The sequence below is a fragment of the Pinus tabuliformis genome, chromosome 6, assembly GCF_031772625.1.
Source record: "Pinus tabuliformis cultivar Carrire ecotype Pingquan chromosome 6, CPIR1, whole genome shotgun sequence".
NCBI lineage: Eukaryota > Viridiplantae > Streptophyta > Pinopsida > Pinales > Pinaceae > Pinus > Pinus tabuliformis.
Genome location: NC_142292.1, coordinates 2040132426 through 2040150634, shown reverse-complemented (window position 1 = coordinate 2040150634; position 18209 = coordinate 2040132426). Strand labels below are relative to the sequence as shown.

At 38.2% G+C, this 18209-nt stretch overlaps 1 protein-coding gene across 1 annotated transcript in view; it reads left to right on the top strand.

Moving 5' to 3' along the window:
• Nucleotides 1-6307: 6307 nt before the first annotated feature.
• Nucleotides 6308-18209, top strand: part of LOC149267437 (plastidal glycolate/glycerate translocator 1, chloroplastic-like) — a 92978-nt gene continuing 81076 nt past the window's right edge. The window contains exons 1-2 of the mRNA XM_089398823.1: nucleotides 6308-6808; nucleotides 6914-7229. Coding sequence (XP_089254949.1) covers nucleotides 6503-6808; nucleotides 6914-7229 — 622 coding nt within the window. The 5' untranslated portion in view covers nucleotides 6308-6502. The remainder of the gene's footprint in view (nucleotides 6809-6913; nucleotides 7230-18209) is intronic.

Genomic DNA, 18209 nt, shown 5'->3' with positions numbered 1-18209 from the left:
TCAAGCATCCAACCCTACTAGCATGAGATCCTCCAAATGATAATGAGGAGATGTAGGGGCATATGCGCCCCCTAGTTTTGTATGGATGGATGTAGCATGTTATGAACATGTCAGATGTATTTAAAGTAGTGGACTCCAAACACATTTTAATGATGTTAGTGATTTTATTATGGTGAAATTAATCCTACATGGTGTATTTCGATCCAACTAGTTAGAAATGGCTAGGTGATCATTTTTTAGGTGATAACAACTTCCATTATAGTAATACAATTCTAATATAGTTAACTCCATGCTTCTATATATGTATTTGGTTGTACTTGCTATTAAAGTTTTGCAGGTACACAATCCTCAATATAATGAAAATTTCCATATAAGCATGATGAAGAAAATCTATGAGGATGATGATGAAGATGACCTTGATGAAGTCATGAAAGACTGAAGTCTCTCTGATGTTATAAAAGAAGAAATTAGTTGATCTCCCTAAGTTAAGAGGGAACCTAGATAGAAGAAAGGGTATATCTCCCTAGTTGAGAGGGAAGGCATATTATGACAATGAATACTTTGAAGTAAGAAAGAGTACTATCGATAAATGTTTGTGATTCATGAAGTTGCAAACAAAAGACTTGAGAAGTACTAAGGCTGTATTTGGTGTTGCTAAAGAAGTGGTAGAAGAAAGCTTTCGAGAAGATGTATTTGGATAACTTGATGATATAAGAAACATCCAAACCGCGAATGTTGGTGTTTACTTGTTTGTATGTTTGACAATTTATTACTGATTGGGGTTGTGATTGTATAGGTAAATCTCCCCACAAGAAGGTTGAAACATTTTGGAGGCATGCTTGGACAATTGGGTATATCTAGTTAATTAGGGAGAGTTGAAGCATATAATGGTGGATGCTTGGGAGGACATCTGCTTGGCCTGTGTGTTGATGTCTAGATTCCGAAGAGGGAAAGTGGCATTGGCATTGAAGCTCTGACCTTGGATACACACCTAGATCCTTGGGTTGATGGTTAGTTAGTAAGCCTAATGATACCTAGACTGGTTGAAAGATTTAGTCCATCTTAGTCCCACTCAGATAGATAACCCTCGTCAAGTATCTAGTCTGTGGCACTAAGTGTGCCTAAACTATTCATAGTTCATATTGGAGATCTTCATTGTACCTATATATAGTTGTAATTATGAATACCTCCCTATTTAAGAGGGAGTGTTGCATAATGTAACTAGGTTCAATCTTCATAGACATATTTAAGTCACAATATAATGTATTTGTCAAAAGAAAGAAAATGAAATTTTATTATTATTAAAATTGACTTATTAAAGCATGGGTTTCATGCTTGGGTCAATTATTTTTAGGTCAGATCCTCCATTGCAAGCTTCTAAGGTTTGTGTTAAACGTCCTTGTCCATGTCATAATATAAAGAACCCTTCTTGGGAATTATTTATCAAGAAATAAACTTGTTTTATATTAAAATTAGTCTTCTAAGAATACTCCACCAAGTCGGCCTAAAAAATGGACAAGTCAGCCTAAACTGGGCAACGAAATCATTATATAAAGGTAACAACTCGACCTCATTTGTCACTTACTCACAATAAGTTTGATCTGTAGTTTCTGGGCTGAGAAAAGGTGTGAATTTAAGGGAAGAAGGAGAAGAAGGATAACGAAGAAGAAGAAGGATAGAAAAGAAGAAGGTCTCTCTCTAGCATAAAAGGTCGGAAATTTCTCTCTCTTTCCAACACGTGTGAAGTTGTGTAGCTGCTGGAAGGGGGCCGAAATTCTGCAGTAACTGGGAGGTCGAAATTCTGCTGTCAGGGGTCGAAATTATACAACTAGGAAGTTGAATTACTAGATTGAATTTGTTGGATAAGAAGAGACTACTATATCATCTTGGAAGGATAACTTGGTGGAGGAGGAAGGTCTGTTGGTCAAGGGTCTTGGTCTATCTCAAATTGAATTACTGAAGGAAAAGTTCTTGACTAGATTTTCCCCTATATAGGGGTTTTAGCCATGGCTGAGTGCCTATATCTGGTGTTCATGATCTTTGTGTTTTGGTTTTGGTAATTTCTTGATGAACTAAGATAAAAAGGAACATAATAAAATAATAAGAATTCAAAATATATCACTAGCAATTATCAACTAGAGAATTTTTTTTTTCATTTTTGATTTTCTGACATCCATTATACCTCGAAATAAGCAAGATTGATACAATAGATGCAAAGGAAAGAATGAGCTAGACTGCTATGGAGAGCTAGTAGTTGATACTCTTATGAAGATAAACCATAAGACTTGTGGTGTTGACTTCCCAAATAGAAAGGAAGTCGGGAATCTCCTCTAGATTTGAGAGGGAGTAAGGAAGTCTCCTTGAATAGAAGCAAGGATCTATTCTCTGATTACAAAGAGAATAGGGATATCCTCTATGGTTGAGAGGGAGTTATGTTAGACATCACATGTGCATTCTCTGCTTCATGTGTCAAGCACTTGATCAGTACTAACAACCGTAAGTCTAAGTGAAGGCCTTGGAGAGAGAATGGCAGAGGATTGGATAAGCATCTGTGGTTTCCTTGAGGATAAAGCATCCAAGAAAATAAAAGTATCGACACTCTTTGAGAATGGGACAGGAATTCAAGAGAAGAGTGGTCGAAAAGGATCGATATTATTTGAGGACTTAAGTATGGAGATCCAAGATAAGAATAGTCCTAAGAGGATATACCTTATGAACATCCAGAGGGGTATGTGCCTTATAGAGGTAGTGTGATATCACATGTAAAGCCTCCCAACATAATGCTCTTGAATGAAGAAGAGATTGTCTAGTTAGGCCTCAGAGATAGTGTTGGTCATAATGATCATGCTTACAGTTTGGCTTATGATCTAGGTGGACGTTGGTGGCCACCCACCTATCCCATTTGGACCCCCACAACTGTCTCTTTCAGTTTTTCAGTTTCCTTAATTATAGCACAGTTTACTATTTTTAGCAGTTTTTCGGGTCCTAAACTTCCGAAGCCGTTTTGAGGCCCTAAATGATGTTTTTTGGGAAATCCACCGCCAGCGATTTTTCTGGTAAAAATCGTCTTTTCCGTCGTAGTCCTCGGAGAGATCTTTCCAACGGGCTATCATGCGCGTCAAACAGAGATAATACGACCAATTCGTGACCCCGGGAAGTTGGCTGTCCAACTCACCCCAAAACGGGGCCCACAATTTGGCGTTTCATCTTCTAGGGTTAGGTTTTGGAATGTGAAGGGTTTTCCAAAACCTAACGACCAATTCGCGACCCCAGGAAGTTGGCTGTCCAACTCACCCCAAAACGGGGCCCACAATTTGGCGTTTCATCTTCTAGGGTTAGGTTTTGGAATGTGAAGGGTTTTCCATTGTTTCTCAATAATAAATAGGCCTTCGAGCCTCATTGTAAAGACACTTCGAAACAGTTCAGAGGCATGTAGCCGACACATCTCTTCTCAGAGATAAGCTACCATCGCCCTAGCTGGGTTATTTCTATTTGTAAGCATATTTCAGTATTCTCCATTAATGAAATGAAGTATTATTTCCGCTGCATCTCTGTTTTTATGGTTATCGCATCTCTGTATTCATGGTTATCTCTGTAATCTATTGCGTTCCTGCTTAAATCCGGATCAGCTTATCAATCCGACTCTTCTTATGAGAACTCTTCAATTTGAGAATGACGTTGTACACTTATTAATACTTCCCGAGTTAAGAGGGAGTGTTGAAAATGTAACTAGTTTTAGTGTTCATAATCATTGTTGTACTCATTTCAATATGTATCCTATGTAACAAACAATAAAAGAAAATAAAAAGCCCTTATTATTAAAGCATGGGTTTTATGCTCTTTGTTGATGTTCTTCTAGGTAAAAGCATGTTCTTCATTTCTAGGATTTGTTAGGTCGTAATATTTATTGTCATGAGTCAAAGGAGTCAACATCATGATTATAAGACCCTTCCAAGCAAAATGTAATTGTAAAAAGAATATTTTTTAGTCTAGAAAGTCATGGGAACTTCAAAACTACAAGTCGGCCCTAACAATTACAAGTTATCATAAAGGAGGGAATTCAACCCCTTGAAAAGGATATATAAAGAAGCAGTTCGACATCATTTATCACTCACTCACTAAGAAGTTCAATCTCTCAAAAGGAATTCAATCTGTTACTGGGAAGTAGAGAAAAGAAGAGTGAAGGTCTAGAAGAAGAAAGAAGGACGAAAAATATTGTTTTTGGGCTCTATCTCTCTCACATATGTGAAGGTCTAGGGTTTTTGGTATTGTAGAAGGAGGCCGAAGTTGCAAGTCTGAGTTAAAAGAGGATGAAGTGCAGTATCTTGTAGCTGGAAGGAATACTACCATACCTTGACCTCGTTGACCTTGGGAGGAGTTATCTTACTCTAGGAAGGTTTCAGGAGGAAGGTGAATTAGGGTTCCTACAGAAGTTGTAAGGCCAAAATAGCAGGGTTGAAGTTGCAGGACGAGTTGCAATATTGAAGTTAACAGATCGAAGTCGCAGTTTGAAGCTGGTTGGTGTAGAATCAAGAAGGAACCGCTGAAAGGCTGACTTGGTACTTGGAGGAGGACTTGGTCTAGGGTTTGGGTCTTTGTGGTCTCATTTGAAGCAAATTCTATAAGAAGAGAAGAGTTTATAGGTTTTCCCCTTGGAGGGGTTTTGCACGTTGAGAACCTAATTTCTATGTCCTCTGTTGTTATTTCATTCTTCATATTTGTTTGATTAAAAGATCTAACTAAAGAACTAAACAAAGTTCATAAGCAAATATTAAGGTTAAGGAAAATAAGAATTAATAAGATGCCACAATTTACATTTTCCAACATAACCATTGTTGTTGGAAAAAAGAACCAACAAGTTTGTTTCGTTTGTTGCTATGTAATTGCATGTATGTGATTATGTTGTGTTTGTGGACACTAAAGTGTTATTGAGAGTTGAGCCAGTAAATGAGGTTGGTTTTTCTATGCCATATTGATTGAAAACATCATCAAATAAAACATTGACTTTTTATTTATAATCACTGATTTAACAAAAATGCTTTATTGTTCTTCCTCTTCTTCTCCTTGATTATATAAACTTCCTCATACCACCACTATTTTACACCTACTTATGAGATGATAAACTTTTGTCATATTGGATATAAAATTATGATTAGAATAATTTTTTCCACAATTACTTATGAGGCGTTTGTTTCTTTTTTGGCTAACGAGGGTGAATGGATGACTTCTTGGAATAATATGGAAGAGGCCTAGGATCAAACCTTCCAACTGCCATTGTAACTTCACAAGTATATCCAACAACCTAAAAGCTAGATATCAATAATTTATGGCTTACCAAGAAACAAGACGTCCCAAACCCAACCACGAGGAGAGACGCTCTAACCCCTGAGTCATCTACTCTTCGAACACCATTACAACAAGACAACATATCACGATAATTGAATTTGAGAAAATCACAAACAATTTTCCCCACCACTCAAGTTGAAAAACAAAATACCACACCTACTTATGGAGCTCATGGACTCTTGTCATGTTAATTGTAAGATTATTATTGCCAACATAGATCCATCTTAACCACCGATCTAACATGAGTAGAGAGGGATCAAATTTCTTTAGGGGCAAACTTATTTTAGAGTGCAAAAAAACAATGTGTAATCTTTTATTATTTAAATTGTATTTTTGAATGTTATAGAAATTACATAACATGTGCATTAAAGTATTTTATCAATGCACATTAAACTTATTTTCTTGCTATTAATATATTTTTAAATTTACATCAATATTAATTCATATTACAATATTTTATTCATAGAAAAATAATTTTTTAATAATTTTTTATATATATAGATATATATGAAGTTGATATCACGTATTAAAATATTTTTGAAAAATATAAGATTTAAACATCTTTCTCACATATTTTTTTACTTTTTATTACTTTACATGAAATTATATTAAATCAAATTAACAACTAATAACTAATTAAATATACATGATAATTTTTTTATTTTATTATACTCATATTATTTTATTATTTAAAATTTTTTTATTTTTATTTTAAGATAAATTTTACGGAGTTCATGGATTGTCATGTTGAACGTAGGATTATTATTATTATCAGAGTCACTTTCCCATAAATTAGTTTAGCGTCTTACTTTTTGTGCTTTTACCTTATGGCGTTTAAGAGACGCTGGTTGAGCGAGCCCACCATTTACAGCGACCATAGCATCAGCGTAAAATTCTGGTAATATTTTGACAGTAACGACGAAACGCTAGTATCTAATGCTCCACACGCTTTTCATTTTACAAAAATTGATCTATATCGCATGGACATTCTTCGAGCTTGGTCCATTTGGCTGCAGCTTACATGGCAGCCTCTCATTTGCCCAAAACATTATCCTCTATTTTACAGGAACAAGGAATAATTAGCGGGTTGAAGGGAATGATTTAATTCATCTGCCAGCATGCACGGAATTCGTTGGGGTGGTCAGTGAATGAATGAATGGCTTCGTCCCACCAATTCCAAATTTCATGGCTGCTCACACGGAGACCGTTGGGAGACGCCCATTTGCGTTTATATCAATTGGCCCCCAAGCCCACAAAAGAGCAGAGGAAAAATTATGACAATTGCAGCTGTTGGGCGCAGAGGAGAAGAGAGGCAGCTGTCGCTGCAGCAATCAGAATTAATGGTGAGCGTAAGTTCATGCTCACGGGGTTTGGCAGGCAAAGGCCAAGGCGAAGTCATGAAATAATAATTGTGAAAGCCGTTGAAAAGGACGCCAGAGGCCTCCCGGATGGCTCCCTCAATGTAATATTCAAATCCCCTTTCATCACGTGCTGTCAAATTCTCAGAAGATCTTCTCGTGATGCAATGTAATGTGATGTCATCTGTGTGTTTTGTTGAATTTTTCAGGTGGGTCGTGTGGCGCATTTGGTGGTTTCGTTGGGCATAATTCTGGCCATCGACAAGGCCTTGAAAAGGGTCTTCACGGCTGCCATGATAAAGTTCCCTAGCTCATTGTTTGGAATGTTCTGCATATTTTCCGTGCTGTCGATCCTCGACGTCATCAGACCGGCAGCGGCAACGGCTCTACTGAACTTTTTTGAGCCGGCAACGACGTTCATACAGAGATGGCTTCCGCTCTTCTACGTGCCGTCGCTGGTAGTGTTGCCCTTAGCTGTGAAGGGAATCCCTGCTTCTTCCGGAATGAAGATTGGCGCAATTCTTGGTAGGTACCTACGGCCTCTTTGTTGTTGTTTAGGATGTCAATTGTTATGTTACCGCTGGGCGCATAGCAGATTAATGGATTATTTTTTTGTTGGATTTTCACATGGTTAATCGTCATTTTAAGATTTATTCATCACTATTTAATGATAAAAGTAAAAGTAATAATAATGATTTGGAAGTTTATTATTACATTGGGGGGTTTTTGGTTTTTTTTTTTGGTATAACAGAAAATCTCAAATCAGCCTTATTTTGAGATCCACCCAGGACCATTCAATAATAATAATGGTTTAAAAATTGACTATTACCAACAAATTTTAATGTAATAAAAAACCTCAAATCACTATCAGACTCTCACTCAAGAAAACCTCAAATCACTATTGAGGCTCACTTGCCCAGATTTATCTCTATGAAGATTCATTGACACAACCTCAAATCACTATCGAGGCTCTCACTTGCCCAGATTTATCTCTATGAAGATTCATTGAGACAATTCAATTGGGTCGTTGGCTAAGCAGCCCACTCAGCCAAAAGTGGGGTATCCATTCAGTCAAAGTAGCCCAAGACTTGCACCTGGTCCTCCCGGCGGGCGTACGTCCACAAGTGTATGTACAAATACTAGCATGCCACTGGCAAGGCTTGAACTCTTGTGGGGGCTATGTTAGCTACCAACCAGGCACACTGCACTTCACTGGTTCAGATGGATTTCATCAGATACATTGTAGTTTCTTTTCTTAAGATTCCCCTCATAGCAACGATGCTTGCAATTTTCACTTATAATAGTGAGTGACAAGGGGCACTGTCCAAATCACTTTTCCTCAGCCACAGGGATTCACCAACGTAAAATCTAGTTATGAAGGAAAATTTTAGAGGCTAAATTATACTATTTTAATTTTTTTTCCAAAATAGGTTGGCCAATTAATAACTGTTTCTGAAATATAACTTTCACCACATAAACAAGGGGTACGGTAAAGCTCTTTTTTGCAACTATGGTAAAGCTCTTTTTGCATCTATGGGCTTGTTGGGTTCGTAAATTGATCTAATGAGACTTCGGATAGTGCTATGAAGTTTAAAGATCATTTTGATTTGTTGTCTTCTTAAGATCCTATTGATTTTTTCAGTGGTACATCGGATGTAGGGGACCATTCTTAATGCTCAACTTCATTACTTTGCTCGTGAATAGTTGGAGCAATGTTGGCTCAACTTCATTACTTTGCTTGTGAATAGTTAGAACAATGTTGGCTTTTTGGAAAGCATTCCTAAGTTCTAACTTGCCAATCGTTGTATTCCTTATTTATGAAGATTTCCATCAAGTGCTGCTTTTGGTGTTCCAAATGCTCCTTAATGAAAAATTAAAGTACATAAGTAGCAAGGGTATTGACGACACCCCGTGTTTGGGATGACTGATGATGCGAATCGATATGGTGGTATTGCTCTGTCTAGGTTGATGGGCGAAGGAGCTGTTAGCCTTCCTGGAGATAATCCTCCTTAGGTTCAATGTAATGTCTCTACAACCTAGAGATAATCCTCAGTTTCAATGTAATGTCTCTACAACCTGGAGATAATTCTCTTCCGTTTCAATGTAATGTCTCTTCTTACAATGATCCCTATCAATGGAGTTGTTATCATGATGAACAAGTTAGGAATCCGAAGACAACAAAATTGGTGGAGATTTACTTGAGGTCAACGTTCCTTAGTTTCCAAGCTTGATTTTACAAGCATATATGTGGAGTTTCTAGGGGGTCGGATAGTGGCAAATATCTTGATTAAATATCTCGATATTAAGGCACCTAACTCCTCTCTCTTTAAGCTCGAATTATGGGTGAGGTATTTGGATAGCACCAGTGAAATGTAACCCGAGGGTCAAGATGACCTCAACAAATTTTTTAAACATCTTGATGACCAATCCGATTGTAATCAATTTATTATGGAAGTAGAGGGGAACCGCTTCATTTTGTTCCTTGATGTTCAAAGAGGTTGATGATGCCTTGGCCTATTGTTATGAATAAAATATAAATATAATAAAAAGGATTTGATCTTTGAAAAGAGAAAAATAAAAAGGAGGTAAAAAGATGATTTCCACAAAGAACAATGGTTTCTTTTAAAAATTTCCTTTTTGTTCAGAAGGATATTCTAGTTGTCAATAGTCATTCAAAATTAAAAATGTGGTTTGCAAAAAATGTTACAAAACTTTTACCTTAGTCGAATTTTTAAGTGATGCACAAAAACAATCAATCGCAATAGATATAGAACAATTAATGGTAATGTTTAGGTGACAACATGCAAATTTTAATAAGGAAACAAAGAAAATGGAATCCAAATTGCAAGTGGAACGCCCATCATCACTCTTACAAAACGATGTAATCCAGTGTACCAAGAAAGTGCAATTGGAAAATCAAGAGAAAGACAAAATAACCAAACTTCGACAAAACAAGAAAACGTTACAACAGGAATATGAAGATCTTGTGGATATACATTACAAAGAAGTAATGGAAAAAGACAAGAATAAATTTCTCGCCTCAAGGACCATGTTGAAAAATTAATTGCACAAGTCAAGAGGACTAAGGTCAAGAAGAAGGAACTCAAGAAGCACCTATCCGAACAAGAAGAGGAAAATTTACGTTTAAAGAACCTTAGTAAAACTTTATTAAAACAAATCAAAAGTTTAAAAGATGAAGAGAAGGATATTAAGGTTAAAATCATCAACTCAGAAAACGATGAACTTTCATGTCTAATAAATCATAATCAAAACCTTCTTACGCAAATAAAGAAGCTTAAAAGTGACAAAATGTTGCTAAAAGACAAGTTAGAACAACTTACTCAAGAAGAAGTATCGAAATACCTAGTCATAACAGTCCAAGTTGAAGATAAGGAAACGAATATTGCTCCATTCAATATCACAATTCAAGAAGAGTATAAACCAGTTGAAGCGAAGATTGTAATATCCCAAATGGGATATTTGACTGATTTTGCAGAAATTTAACTCAAACAAAAATTTCACCATAAAATTACCATTTTATTAACAGATGATTTCCTTGTAAAATATAACAGGTAGAGTGCATGCAATTCAACAACACAATGAGCATAAATATTTTCAGCTTTCATTATAATAAATGACTGAAAGAGTGTACATGATGATATAGCTGAAATAGTTGAGATAGACAATCTGGTCTCCAAAACTGATTTGCTCTGACGCTGAAGCCGACCCTCCCAAAACTGAACTGAAATCAATCGCTGTGTAGGAATTTACAGGGTAAGTTCCTCAGACAGAACATCAAAGGACACCGCTCACAAACAGATCACAGATCAATACACCAGTATTGTTGATGTGGTTAAAACCCTCAAAGAGGGAAACAGTCCACGCCCTGAGCCAACACGGCCACTTCAGGCAATTTATTAATAAAAGAATGAAAATTTACATAAGATTCTCTCATGAACGGTTACCCTACAAATGACCGTCCATGCTCTTTAAATAGAGATCATGGACCAATCTGGTGTTAAGCCACGGATCAAGTGTCGGTAATACCGCGGAGAGAATGATCCATCAGATCACTACATATCGTGACCGTCGGATTGTAAGTTACAAAAAGTACATAGTAAAGAAACACACTTTACCTAACTCTATACTAGACCAAGTTATACTTAACTACTTCCTATGTGTCAGGATATCCTAACATCCCCCCTTAAGAACAACTTGGGATAGAATTGAGGGATGTACAAATATGACACAATAGGAGAAGGAAGGAGGCACTAGAGCCTATCCCCCCTTAGTGACAACTTCCTGAACTCCAACCATAAATCGAAGTTTAGTAAACTTCGCCTCTGTGAGAGCCTTTGTAAAGATGTCTGCAACTTGATCATATGTTGAACAATATTGCACTTCAAGAACATGGTCGTGAATGAGCTTTCTGATGAAGTGCATGTGCAGTTCAATGTGTTTGCTGCGCTGATGTTGGACTGGATCTTTGCATAGTTGAATGGCACTTTGATTATCACACCAAAGTGTAGTCGGATGCTGCTGCTGAAAGCCAAACTCTGACAGGATCTGACGAAGCCACAAGGCTCCCTTACTAGCTTCTACGACACCACGATACTCTGCTTTTGCTGAGGAAAGAGAAATGGCACCTTGTTTCTTGCAAGCCCATGTAATAGGTCCTGAACCAAGAGTGAACACATAACCTACAGTAGACTTCCGATCATCAGGGTCACCAGCCCAATTGGAATCAGTGAAACCAACCAATAGAGGAGATGCTTCGTCATTGTAATGAATCCCAAACTGAACTGTACCTCGAACATAACGAAGTATTCTTTTAGCTGCTTTCCAATGACTTTCATGTGGGTTTTGCATAAATCGAGCAACAAGGCCAACAGAAAAGGAAAGGTCAGGATGAGTATGGGTTAGATACAAAAGTTTTCCTACAAGTTGACGGTATAAGGTAGCATCAACTTCAGGGGAAGTACAAGTGACTGAAAGTTTGGCTCCAGATTGAAAGGGAGAAGGGTTGGCTTACAGTCTTCCATGTGAAAATGGCGTAGAAGATCACAAGCATACTTGGACTGGGAAAGGGAAATACCTTCCTTGGATTGCAAGACTTGAAGACCAAGAAAATAATGCAAGTGTCCTAAGTCTGTCATTTCAAACTTCTTTTTAAGGCTGGACTTCACATGGTTGATAAGGTTGGGATCACTACCAGTGAGGATAAGATCATCAACATAAAGAACAAGAATGATAAGAGACTTGCCCACTTTCTTGGTGTAGACAATATTGTCAGAATGACACCTAGAAAAGCCAGATTCTAAAAGAAAGCTATCCATTTTGGCATACCAAGCCCGGGGAGCTTGCTTGAGACCATAAAGGGATTTCTTAAGCCGACATACAAGGCTGGAGTCTGTTTGTATAAAGCCAATAGGTTGTTTCATATAGATTTCTTCATGCAAGTCCCCATGCAAGAAGGCAGATTTAACATCCATCTCATGGACTTCCCATTTGAAAGAGGCAGCAAGGGAAAGAACAAGGCGGATAGAGTTCATTTTGGCAACAAGGGAGAAGGTTTTGATATAGTCAATGCCTTCAACTTGTGAAAAACCCTTAGCAACAAGACGAGCTTTATGTTTATCAACGTTCCCATCTGGTCCATACTTGGTTCTGTAAACCCATTTGCATCGAACAAGTTTTCGTCCCTTTGGTAGAGGAACAAGATCCCATGTATCATTTGCCAATAATGAACGATATTCTTCATTCATAGCTGCGTCCCAATCTGGATGGCCTGAAGCTTTTGCAAAGGTGTCAGGATCATAATTCGCTGAAGCTTGAGCTAGTAAAGAAGAGGCTTTATCGAACTGAGAACGTGTACGTCGCTGATCTGTAGGATCACCGGCAAGATCACCTGCTGCATCCCGAGTAGCACGGACCCATTTTGGAAGCTGAGGAGCTGAAGGAGGATCCTGAGAAGGCGGGGGAGGATTGTCATCCTCGCTTTCATCATCTGAAGAAGAAATATTTTCAAAAGTAGAAGAGATAGGGAGAGGTGGCACATCCGCCGAACTAGGCTCGTAGGCCGATATATTTTCAGCAAACTTTACATCTCTTCTAATGATAACATTTTTGGACTTAAGTGGAATAAGTCTATATCCTTTGACATTTTCAGAATATCCAACAAAAATACATTTTTCACCCTTAGGTTCTAAAGCTTTATGTTTCTCATTTGGAATATGGGCCCATGCTTCACTTCCAAAAACACGAAAGTGACTTACATCTTGTTTAATTGATCTCCATGCTTCTTTTGGAGTGATATTCTTTAAAACTTTAGTAGGAGTGCGATTTATTATGTAATTTGCACAGTTAATTGCTTCTGCCCAAAAATTAAGACCAAGTCCTTTAGATTGAAGCATACAATTAGCCATTTCCTTTAAGGTGTGATTCTTCCTTTCAGCTACACCATTTTGTTGTGGAGTATATGGAACAGTTTGTTGCATTTGAATTCCATTCTCAGTGCAAAAGTTGATGAATTCGTTGTTAACATATTCTCCGCCATTATTAGATCTTAGCTTAAGAATTTGATGTCCAGATTGTTTTTCAACAAAGGCCTTAAAGGCCAAGAACATGTTAAATACTTCACTCTTGAGTTTTAAGAAGTATACCCAAGTGCGTCTAGAGAAATCATCAATGAAAGTTAAGAAATACTTGTAGCCAGAGAATGAAACAACTGGAAGTGGACCACATAAATCACTATGCACAAGCTGTAAAGGGGTTGAGGCGTGCCAAGAGGCACGTTTTTCAAAACTATCCCGATGATGTTTTCCGAGTACACATCCGAAACAAACACCATCTTTGCAAGATACCATTGGAAGACATGTCACCATATTTTCTTTACATAGATTCTGAAGCGAGCGATAGTTTAAGTGACCAAATCACTCATGCCAAAGTTTGCTCACTTCATCGTTATGAGCAACAAATACCGAGGGAAGATTTGATGACCCAAAGTTGTGAAACTTATACAACCTTGTAGAATCATCAGCGATGCCAGTAGCTAAAATCTGTCTAGGATCTCTTAGGTCCTTAATTACAACATCGTGAGGTGAAAATTCAACGATTTTACCTTCACCTTCACCTGAATGAGTTATCTGATATACAGATAGAAGGTTGCAGGATAAGGTTGGAACACATAATACATCATTAAATTGACCATTGTCTATATGAATAGTTCCAGTCCCTACAACACTAAGAGATCTATCAGCACCAACATATATATTTTTGGTGTTACAATCATTTAAAGAAGAAAACATGGCTTTGTTTTTGGCCATGTGATAAGAAGTTCCAGAATCAATGAGCCACTCATGAGAATGAGAAGAAGAAGATACATTTAGTGCATAGTCAGACTGAGATGCTTGACAACCACATGCAGAAAGTGTATTCCTGAAGATGAAGTTGAAGTTGAAGAGTGCTCCAAATGGATGTTATGCTTCTTCATTGCTGCTTCCAAGGCTTCCATCTTCTTAAAGCATTTGGATTCTAAGTGGCCATCTCGATTACAAAAGTGGCAATGTCTATCAGTCTTCTTCCCTTTGTTTTTATCTGTCTTATCATTTTGTTGAAATGATTTTTCATTTTGAGGCTGAAATTGCTTAAGACCCTTGTTTGGTTTAGGACCATTCCTTTTAGGATACAACTTCTTAGGATTCTTTGAATTTGGTTGCTGCTGGGTGGCTAACGCTTTCTTAGAAGAGTTTCCAAGATTAAGAAGACCAAGGTGTAAGAGTTTTTCTTGTTCTCTTATTAAAGAATCACAAAAGGAATCAAAGGAAGGCGACTTGTAGGCTTGTCCTTGAGAAATGAAGGCTTCTCTTGTAGAATGGAAGGTGGAAACAAACACAGAGTAGGCTGGTCCCAACTTAGTGAGAATGGAATAGATAAGGTTACTATCTTCTTTCTTAACCTTAACATCTTCCAAGAGAAGTCTAAGGGTCTTGAACTTGGACGAAAAATCTTCAATGTAAGAAAAATTATTGGGGTCCAATGTAAGCAACTCATTTTCGAGTTGATGGGCTTTAAGTTCATTTTTAATTCCAAAAACTTTAGTAATCTATTTCATTGCTTCATCAGGAGTATCAAGTTCTGCAATGTGGAATCTAAGATCTGGAGAAATAGACATCCCTATCAACCCTCGTGCTTGATCTTGCCTATTTTCCCATTTAGCTGCCTTATCTTCATCTTTTGGTTTGGTTTCTTGGCCTGAGGCTATTCTGTAGAGACCTTTACTTCTAAGTAAATCCACAATGTAGGATCACCATTGGAAGTAGTTGGTGCTGTCAAGAATAACTTGGCATGGACTTTCCATTTTAACAGAAACTGAAGCTATAGATGCTAAAACTAAGTGTTCGAATGGAAAGATCTCGAAAAATTAGGCTGGTTAAAAAAAAAACGGCTCTAAAAACGGCTTCCGGATGAAGAAGTTATGGCCTTTTGAAGAAAAGTTGATGAAAATGCCGACGAAGTGCGGGAACGTGCGGAAATGAATTATAATGTTAAAAAAAAATCCGCCCCCTTTCCAAACTTAATCTAATTAGCTCAACAAAAAGAATACTTGAACTCAAGATCTCTACTCTCATAAAGTAGCTTTGGACCAAGTGAGCTAAGCTAAAAGTTTAGTAATTTTTGGAAAAGAGGAAGGGGTTTTTTTTTTTTTTTTAGTCGCTGAAGCTTTGGGTTGCGTGCTTACTTGAGAAAGCTCTTTTTCCCTCCAGATCTTAAAAATGACGTAGCTAGGGCTACCAGAAACCTTTTCGTGTGAAACAAAAGGGGTTCCTCACTAGAACAGATGCTTCTAACACAACAGAGCAGTCCTCTCCGCCCGAAAGCAGTCAGAAACAGTAGATCTAGGAAACGACAGTCGGATGCAGTTCTACCGACTTCAGATTTGGATCACCAATGGACGTGGCCCTCAAATAGCTCTGATACCATGTAGGAATTTACAGGGTAAGTTCCTCAGACAGAACACCAAAGGACACCGCTCACAAACAGACCACGTCAACAATACTGGTGTATTGATCTGTGATCTGTTTGTGAGCGGTGTCCTTTGGTGTTCTGTCTGAGGAACTTACCCTGTAAATTCCTACACGCTGCACCTGTGAATTCTCGCTGAATCCACCAAGGAGATGAGATGGGTTTTCGTCCACTCTCACCATGATCACCCGAGGGTTTCCGTCGTGGGGCTACTGCTAAAGTAGAGAACCGAGTTCTCAAACCTCTCCACAAGAAGAAAATACAAATCCGAGATGTCCTCTAATGGCCTCCTCCTCTTCTTTTAATAGAACTAATGGACCCCTCTAGAAGCTCCCGTTTTATTATTATTTTAATCATTGAGCACATTTCGCTTAATTAAAATATTCTTTTTAATGTGGGAAAATGGTAAACTGGACACCATGCTTCTTCAAGCCACCGAAAATCACTTCTAGCCATCCCAACCTGTAAATATTCTTGTTCCAATTCCAACGAGATATTACACTAAGGTGTTCTGCCAAGTATTCCTCCCGAAATTCCATCTTAAGTGAAATTAATGGAGTCAGGCCCATTAATAACTCAGTTTTTTTGAAAGTTGTCGGAATGCAACGGAACGAAAGGCAAACTGTTCGGATGATCGAATATACCAAGTGAATGCCATCGGACCTCAAAAACTCCTCAAACCCCATGGAAAACCTCCTGAAGCCCCTGGGCCCGTTGATGAAGTAAATCTGCACCTGTGACCTGTTCGCCCCAGCTCTGGAAATCCATCCTAACCATGCCATGAGGAACACCAGAAAAAATAATATTACAAAGATGTACTCAAAATTTGCAGTTCAAGCAATGGAAGTTTCAAGTGAAGATTTCGCAATTAATCAAGCGACTTTTCTACCCAAAAGAAATTTGTTAATTTTAGGTATGTTCTATGCTGATAACAAATTTACTTCAATTTTCCATATTAGCTCAATATCAATTCTAGATTAGCAATCACATTTAGCATGATTGTAAAATGCAGATAGAACATAAACATAAATCGCAGAAGACAAGCCAAGACAAGAGGACACAAGATGTGGCACCACCCAGGGACAAACCCCAATGTGGGGAAACCCTTAATCAATTCTTCTTGTATGTTCTTCAATAGTTCAGTAGAGAGAGAGAGATAATACATATACATCAGAAGTCAACCTTTTGACTTATCTAAATAAGAGCAGAGATCTTCTCTAAGAAGATGGCATATGAGGTAGCTGATTTGAGCTCAAGTGAAGGCATACTGCTTCCACTAATCCAAGGTGACTCCATCACCATGCTGCATGTCACTGTGCTGCACCCAATCATCATGCTGGACCTCATTGCTATGTTGCATACATCATACTGTTGCACCTTATTATTATGCTATACCTCTCTGTACTACATCATCATGTTGCACCTCCCTGTGCTGCATCATCATGTTGTACCTCACTGTGCCCATCATGTTGCACCTCCTTGTGCTGCATCATCATGCTGTACCTCACTGTGCCCATCATGTTGCATCTCATTTCAGCATTCATTATCACTGTGTTGCACTTGTGTTGCACACATCATGCTACACTACACTTCATCAGTATGCCCATCATCATGCAACGACATTCAACATCATGCTGCACTACTGCATCATCATGTTGTACCTTATCATCATGCTGCACCTCCTTGTGTTGCATCATCATTTTGTACCTTATCATCATGCTGCACTTCCCTGTGTTGTATCATCATGCTGTACCTCACTGTGCCCATCATGCTACATCTCATTTCAGCATTCATTATCACTGTGCTACACACATCATGCTACACTACACTTCATCAATATGCCCATCATCATGCAACAACATTCAAAATCATGCTGCACCTTATTACAATGCTGTCACATCTTATCAATGTTGCTGCACTACATTAGTTCACTGTTAGGGGATTCTCTATTTGCTGCATTAATAGCAGATTGGGAAACCTTCATCATGAACTGGTTAGGGCATTAAGACAGGCTGGTAAATCATGTTGCACCTTATTACAATGCTGTCACATCTTATCAATGTTGCTGCACTACATTAGTTCACTGTTAGGGGATTCTCTATTTGTTGCATTAATAGCAGATTGGGCAACCTTCATCATGGACTGGTTAGGGCATCAAGACAGTCCTACCAGCCCTCGAACATCAGTAACAACATCAAACTGATCCATGCTGCTCCAACCCTGTTTGTATATGACTGTTTGTGACTGTCTAGTTAGGGCACACTGCTGTAGCCTTAGACTCCTCCAACAGACCCCAAACAACCCTTTGAAAGATTGCTGCACACTTTAAGAGAGCCCCTCCCTTGCTACACTGCTGCCTTAGGGCATATGCCAGCCCTTTACTGCCCTATGCAAGCCCAACTGTGGTGCTATGGCCTGCAGCCTAGCACAACAACAACTTGTAGCTTTCAGTCCCTTAAAACATGTCCAAAGAAGTGTCAA